The sequence below is a fragment of the Oryctolagus cuniculus genome, chromosome 15, assembly GCF_964237555.1.
Source record: "Oryctolagus cuniculus chromosome 15, mOryCun1.1, whole genome shotgun sequence".
In the NCBI taxonomy this organism is placed as follows: Eukaryota; Metazoa; Chordata; class Mammalia; order Lagomorpha; family Leporidae; genus Oryctolagus; species Oryctolagus cuniculus.
In genome coordinates, this window is record NC_091446.1 from 9,398,973 (window position 1) to 9,406,917 (window position 7,945).

The 7,945-nt window shown below is 51.6% G+C and overlaps 1 protein-coding gene across 12 annotated transcripts in view; it reads left to right on the forward strand.

Moving 5' to 3' along the window:
* FGFR2 (fibroblast growth factor receptor 2) overlaps nt 1–7,532 on the forward strand; it is a 104,983-nt gene extending 97,451 nt beyond the window's left edge. For 10 of the 12 annotated variants that reach the window (XM_070056997.1, XM_070056999.1, XM_008270456.4 and 7 more), the window contains 3 exons: nt 659–796; nt 2,476–2,581; nt 5,951–7,532. In XM_070056997.1, the coding sequence (XP_069913098.1) occupies nt 659–796; nt 2,476–2,581; nt 5,951–6,115 (409 nt within the window). In that variant the 3' untranslated portion in view covers nt 6,116–7,532. 12 annotated transcript variants of the gene reach the window in all.
* The last annotated feature ends 413 nt before the right edge of the window (nt 7,533–7,945 follow it).

Sequence of the window (7,945 nt, forward strand, 5' to 3'; positions counted from 1 at the left end):
AAAGAGCGGAGGAGGTGGAACTGATGCCCGCCCCCCACCCCCGCTGGGGCGGAAGTCCCTCCCCCCAATCATGGACGTGCAGCTGCAAAGCCGCCTTCAAGTTTGCCAAGTTTCCAAGCCCTTGGCACGGACTCCACTCTCTCAAAGGTGGCTTGTCCTGTGTCCCCTAACCTGGGTTTGTTCTTGACGGGGGCAGCTGAGTGGGATGCAGTCGCCCCGAGGGGTTCCCTCAACAAGCATCCTGGGCGTGTCTTAGCATCCCTGGGAACACTCTGGAATGGTCGTAGAAAGGACGCAGTATTTCCGTTACTGTGCACTTGAAATGCTGTCAGGGTCAGGCTCCCACCGACCTTAGCAGTCTGGATCTGGAGTTAGAAGCTCTCACCACAGGGACAAGGCAGGGGAAGGTCCCATTTTTGCAGGCTCCTGTGAGTCGCTCATTAGGCCAAAGGAAAAGGTTTGGAAAGAAACCCAGAGGGGCTGTTCTTGTTCACATGAGCAGGAAGCTTTCTGGAAGGGGCGAGCCTGGACTCTGTGCTCCCGCAGTGGGTGCCCTCGTCACGCCCAGCAGGGCGCTGATTGTCCTAAGTGGGCGGTGTGGGCTCCTGCCCCTCCAGGGTTCGGTGACGGTGATGTGTGCCTTGTCCTGTCTTTGCAGCTGGTCTTTCGGGGTGTTGATGTGGGAGATCTTCACGTTAGGGGGCTCGCCCTACCCAGGCATTCCCGTGGAGGAACTCTTCAAGCTGCTCAAGGAAGGACATAGGATGGACAAGCCGGCCAACTGCACCAACGAGCTGTAAGGGGCCCCCCACCTACCCCACCGGGCCTCTGGGGTGCACGGAGGTGTCTCCTGACAGGTCTCAGTTCTCTGGGGCCCTGAGTTTTCTAAACTTGTCTGGAGGAGAGGGGTCACTAGCACTGAGACAGATAGCCTCGCCGAGAGCCCTTGCTTGTCCCTTCTGAGGCCATCACAGGGGTGCAGGGCCGCTCTCCCAGGGCCATCGTCTGCCCTCTGCATGCAGGAAGAGGCTGGAAGGCCATGGGCCGCCCTGCACGGTGGGGTTGAGGCCCCGTGCTGCGCCTGGCCCCAGCGTGGCGGGAGCAGGATGGGTGTTTCCGGAGCTGGTTGGCCCCTGCCACATGTCCCCAGAGTGCATGGGCCGGTGTCTGGGCGTCCACTTGGCACCCCGGATTTAGCACAAAGGATTATAAAGGTCTCCAGGTGCCCTCCTCAGAGTACCAGACCTGGCTACTGAACCAGGAGCAAGTTTCTAGAGAATTCCACGCCACGCTTAATGTGGAACGGTGCTGTTAGTGATGTGTGTCTTGTGCAGTTGAATCACCGCGTTGACGCCAAGTCTGCCCCCTTGGCCCCAGGATTAGCCAGGAAGAGCGGCTGTCCCGGAACCGCAGCCCGTGGGGGAGCCATGGGGATTTTCTGTCAGTAATCCTCGGGGGTGCTGTTTGGTGTACGATAGGCATGTGGTGAATGGCCCCATTTTTTTAGCTAGTTGAATAAAAGCACCAATTGTGCGCCTGTGACTTTTTCTAACGTGGAGGATCTGTGGAAACCCACAATCGAGATAAGTCCAGGAGCTGGGCCTACCTAAGAGTTAATCAGGAAGTTAGTGCGCAGCCCAGGGGCAGCAGATTAATTCATGAAAACCTGACACAGTTCTGATGTTCAAAGGTGTTTTGTTTTTTTTTTTTTTAACCAAGGCACCTTTGTCAATTGAAAATCTTGAAAACAAACCCAGGTTGTCGTGTGGATCATGGAGGAGCCGCTTTTGTCTAGGCAGGAGTGTTTGTGGAGGGAAGACCTGAGGCTGACAAGCCAATGTGTCCCTTCCCTTGGCCCCCAAAGAGCCTTCAAAGCGTAGTGCCATTGTGACGTGTCACACTGGGGTCACGTGGCAACACAGGTGTCTTTTTTTTTTTTTTTAAAGATTTTATTTATTCAGAGAGAGAAGTCTTCAATCCTCTGGCTCACCCCCCAAATGGCCACAGTGGCCAGGGCTGGACCAATCCGAAGAACCTGGAGCTTCTTGCGGGTCCCCAACGTGGGTGCAGGGGCCCAAGGACTTGGTCCATCTTCTGCTGCTTTCCCAGGTGCATTAGCAGGGAGCTGGATTGGAAGTGGAGCAGCCGGGACTTGAACCGGTGCCCATTTGGGATGCCAGTACCGCAGGGGGCAGCTTTACCCGCCACGCCACGGCGCCAGCTCTCACAGATGTCTTTCTGATGACCTGGACACCTTCCTAAAGCATTTTGGGCAAGAGTGATGGTTTTGTACATCACAGTGCGTTACACAGAAAGCACAGTGACCAACTCTTCAGGGGACGCGAGTGACCACCTGCTAATGTAGCTGCTTGGAAAGTTCTAGAACATTTTCATCATTTAGGGCACCTCTCCACATAGCTTACTAAAGCGGCTGTCACCCTGCTCCTAGTACTTAAGGAAATCCACCTCTTCCAGGTATATGATGATGAGAGACTGCTGGCACGCGGTGCCCTCACAGAGACCCACGTTCAAGCAGTTGGTGGAAGACTTGGATCGCATTCTCACTCTGACAACCAACGAGGTAAGGCCCTCCTTCCACAGGCCTGGCCCTGGGAGAGGCACACAGCTCATTCAGGGTGGGCTCCCACTGGAGGCTGTGGTGCACGTGGTCAGAGTTAAAACTGCGTGTTCCTCTCAAATTCGGACTTTTCTCAGAACTGCATTTTTCTGGATTCTGACTCAGGAATCCTAAGACCAAGGGGCGCTTTGAGGCTGGCCTCAGGGTGGCTGGTGGTGGCGTGGCCGGGTGTGAGGAGGGCAAGGGGGTCCCGTGGCAGCCACGTGGTGTGTGTGGGAAGCAGCCGGGATGGATGTGGGGTGCTGGTTCCATTCCGCGGCCTGGTCACTCGGGTGACTGTGGATGGACTCTGGCCAGTCGGCCTGACCGGATGCAGCGAGGTTTTGCAGTTCCAGCGTCTGTGTGGCACCACCCTGTCCTGCGGGGTCCGTGTGGCAATGGCCTGTGGCTTTATAGTCTCTCTGTGTGTATGTAAACAGACACTCAGTTTCCTAAAATGAATGATTTACACGATTTTTAAGTGAAAACGTGTGTAAGTTGAGCATCCCTGATCCAAAAATCCAGACTGCTCCAAAGTACAAAACTTTGCAAACACTCCTGTGACGCCACACGAGGAAAACTCCACACCTCGCTGGGTCGCAGCAAAAATGCAGGTGTGATAGAAATATTTTAAGCTGTGCATATAAGGTGTATGTAAAACATAAAGGAATTTGGTGCTTAGATTTGGATCCCATCCCCAAGATACCTTTTTCCAAAATTAAAAAAAAAAATCCAAATGTGAGCTGCTTCTTGTCCCAAGCATTTTGGTAAAATAGCGATTTTCCAGGAGGGATTTATAATCTCTGCCAACAAGAGCGGTGCTCTCACCGTGGCTTCGGCAGGTAGATCAGGTAGCCTTGGACATAATGGCCAAAACGTAGTGTGGGCGGGAGACACAGATAAACCCGGCGAGGCCAGGCAGACCCCAGGATGGAGAGACGCTGTTCATGAATGAATGGCGCGATGTTTGATGAGGGTGTGGGACGGTGTCTCTCCACACACACACAATCCCAAGTCACACGGTTGTCCTTTCAACAACAACAACAAGTGAAGAACTGGCACGCATTTCAGAAGGAAAGCAGCACACTTCATTTCTGTTAGAAAATAGCTTCAGAGTGGTTTTTCCGGCAACTCGTCAAACGCCATGATAGGAAGCTGCTTCACCCAGCTGCTCTGTCTTGTGCGTCTGACTGCTGCTTGTGCCGGATGGAGGCAGAGAGCGCTTTTAAATGAGCACAGCTGACCTCCAGAAGTTGAAAGCAAAGGAGCAGTTCAAGGGGAAAAAACACCACTTTCTTCTCCTGCCAAAACTGTTGTTTCTAGCATAAGTTCCTTTAACCCTGGACTTGGAATCCACTGATAGCCCTGTTGTTTTCCTATCAGATCTGCAAGTTTATGGCTTCATTTAGAAACTGGGAAAAGGACGAAAGTTCCTTTTTAATGAGCCCACGTCCACGTTCAGTGCTTTGTATTTATGTATTTACGTTTAAAGTGGGTTCATTCATACTGAAATTTATATCTAGTGTCCTGAAATAAAAAAGCAGAACGCCATATTGTCTAACGGATATAAAAATCGAAGTTTCTTTCCTTCTGAAAATCACTTCCATCTGCTGGAGAAAAATGGTTCCATTTAGGACAAAATTTCATTTTTATCATTGTAAGCAAAAAGTCTCCTTTTGAAGTGGTGGGCGTGTTTGTTTCTGGTTGTGCGGTTAATGCTGATGTTGTTGGAACTGACACGTCTCCCTTCTCGGATGGGGACTCTCTCCCGCCAGCCCTGGGGATGAATTATAGGGGGGGCGGGGGTTGCCTTTTAAGATGTCGAGTCGCCAACATTCTGAGGGCTCCGCTCTGATAACACGAGGCTGTTTGTGCCAAGGGCTGTGCTTTGTGCCCCGCTGTCCACAAAACCACATGTCCTAGAATAGTTGCTGGCTTCCGGGTGTGGGAGCAGAGCCACTCCCGACCGTGTGCAGTCCCAGGGGAGAGATCTACTCGTAGCTTCAGGCAGGGTCAGCAGATGCTTTCTCTGCAGGGCCAGGGAGTAAATGTTTTCCTTTTATTTTATTTATCTGAAAGGCATGAGAGACAGAGAAAGAGAGAGAGAGAGATCTTCCATCTGCTGGTTCACTCCCCACATGCCGCCATGGTTGGGGTTGGGCCAGGCCAAAGCCAGGAGCCTGGACCTCCACCCAGGTCTCCCAAGAGGGTGGCAGGGGCCCAAGCAGTCGGGCCATCTGTGCTGCTGCTCTCCCAGGCGCCGTTAGTGAGGAGCTGGATCAGAAGTGGAGCAGTCGGGACTGGAACCCGTGCTCTTGTGGCTTGCCGCTGTTGCAGGTGGTGGCTTAACCCCCTGTGCCACCTTGCTGGCCCTGAGAATACACATTTCCCACCTGGACAGCCACACGGGCTCTGCTGCAGCCCGGCCATCCTAGCGTGAAGGCAGACCAGGCAGTATGTAAATAGATGTGATTTTGTTGTAGTAAAATGTTGGCGACCCTCTCCTTGGAAGTTTCCAGAATTTTGGAATTTATGTCTCTGTATTTCACGCTTTAGTGCCAGAAGATACTACCTTTCTTTTGACTTTTTTTTTTTTTTCCAACCGTTTACAAACGGTTCAAGGCATCCTGAGCAGGAGAGACTCTGAATTTCAAACCTTCGGGGCTGTGAAACTTCCCTTCTGGTTACTGCACTTCCCTTGAGCAGCCCGTGTTGGATTTAACGTGCATGAGTATGTGCGGGCCTGTTTACATTTTGAGCTCGGGGAGTAATGAATGACATCTGTTCAATTACCCCCTGAATGGAGACGCGGTCCCCTTAAATTACCCTAGGAACTGCAATAGTAAAAAGTCGCTCAAGTAAACATTCGTGGTCTCCACTCTTGCAAGGAGGCCTGGTCCCACCCCAGCCAGTTGTGCGCGTCTCTTGCCGGGGCTTGAATTTGAACTTGGCTTTAGCTAGAAGGGCGCTTACCTCCCATGTAAGTGGAGGTGACCGCCTGGCACCTGCAGCTCAGCCAGCCGATGATGGTTGCTAAGTGGAAAGCCCAGAGCAGCCTGCGGTCTGTTATTGGGGTGGGGGGCGGTGGTCTGGGGGTGGGGGAGGGCTCTGGCAGTCAGCAGGGGGCCGCACCGCACCCCCTGTGCTCCGTCCAGGGGCGGCCCCCTGCATCCCAGCATCGCGAATGCCAACGTCTCAGAGCCTGTCTTTGAAACCAAACTCTTCTCTTCCCTCCTTTCAGGAGTACTTGGACCTCAGCCAGCCTCTCGAGCCATACTCACCTAGTTAGCCTGACTCAAGATGAAATAAATCGTCTCTCTTCCCTTCTTTCAGGAGTACTTGGACCTCAGCCAGCCTCTCGAACAGTACTCACCTAGTTACCCTGACTCAAGGAGTTCTTGTTCTTCAGGGGATGACTCTGTGTTCTCTCCGGACCCCATGCCTTACGAACCACGCCTCCCTCAGTATCCACACGTAAACGGCAGTGTGCAAACATGAAGGCAGGCGTCTGTCCGTCCCCAGGCGGGGCGGCCCGAGCAGGGAGGCCACGCCTCCTAGAGCTTGCTGTCTCCGCTAGCCTATGTGGATCCGAGGAGTGAGTCATTGGAAACGTAATCGGCGCGGTTGCCAGCGCGTGGTCTTTGCCACGAGAGCGTCCTGGGGGCCACGGACGGCCACGCAGCCCCTCCGCGCCGCCGTGGTACTGGCTGAGGACCATTGGGACTCAAGGCAGATGCGCCTTCTGCCTTCCTTGTTAATTTTGTAATAATTGGAGAAAATATATGTCAGCACACACTTACAGAGCACAAATGCAGTATATAGGTGCTGGATGTATGTAAATATATTCAAATTATGTATAAATATATATTATATATTTACAAGGAATTATTTTTTGTATTGATTTTAAATGGATGTCCCAATGCACCTAGAAAATTGGTCTTTTTTTTTAATAGCTATTTGCTAAATGCTGTTCTTACACAGAATTTCTTAATTTTCATGAGCAGAGGTGGAAAAATACTTTTGCTTTCAGGGAAAATGGTATAACATTAATTTATTAATGAATTGGTAATATACAAAACAATTAATCATTTATAGTTTTTTTGTAATTTAAGTGGCATTTCTATGCAGACAGCGCAGTGGATTAGTTAATCTGCTTGGACTTGACTAGTTATCAGATCCTTTGAAAAGAGAAATATTTACAATATATGACTAATTTGGAGAAAGTGAAGTTTTGATTTATTTGTGTTTAAACTCTGCTGTCAGACGATTGTTCTTAAACGACCTAAATGCCCGTATTTAAAGAGCGCTGCCTAGGACGGTGTTTTCCGTGGGTGCCGTCGCGGGGCCAATGCATCATCCCACTGGACTTCCCGAGACACATGGTGCCAGCGTCCTCTCCAAAAGATGCCTTAATCCGTGCCTGGAGGACGGTCCTCGCCTGAGCTCAGCGTGCAGCATCCCTCTGTCTCTGGCCGCCGGCCGACCGCCCCCGAGCTGCCCGGCTGTCTTCAGCACGTGCGGTCACGGCCATTGAAGAAGCCTGCCGGGATCTTCAGGTCTTGTCCCGGGGAATTGAAACAGAGTGAGTCGTTCTGCCGCCAGTCTGGGGGACACCTCCATCTTTTTGAAAGAGATTGCTTCCGTCTACTTCCGGCCCCTCCGCCGCGGGGACGAGACGCGGCGGCGGCGGCACCACCGTCATGGTGTTGGAAAGCGTTGGGTTCTGCTCCTGAAACACCCACTCACTTTGCTGCAGCCGTGCAACACGAATGCGGATTAACACTGATTTTACGTGTTACAGAATTGGAGAAAGTATTTAATAAAACCTGTTAATTTTTATACTGACAATAAAAATGTTTCTACAGATATTAATGTTAACAAGACAAAATAAATGTCACGCAGCTTATTTTTTTAATACTCGTGTGTCTTACCAAATGGTTTCGTGAGCTCAGAGGTGCTGACTGAGCAATTTTTTTTTTAAAGAATTATATTTGATTTATTTGAAAGACAGAATTACAGAGAGAGGTAGAGAGAGAGAGAGAGAAAGATCTTCCAGCTGTTGGTTCTCTCCCCAAGTAGCCGCAGTGGCTGGAGCTGAGCTGATCTGAAGCCAGGAGCCAGGAGCTTCTTCCAGGTCTCCCATGTGGGTGTAGGGGCCCAAGGTCTTGGGCCATCCTCCACTGATTTCCCAGGCACATGAGCGGGGAACAACTGGATTGGAAGTGGAGCAGCTGGGACTTGAACCAACACCCATATGGGATGCCGGTGCTGCAGGCCAGGGCTTTAACCCACTGCGCCACAGCGTCGGCCCCCAGCCCTGTCTGTGGT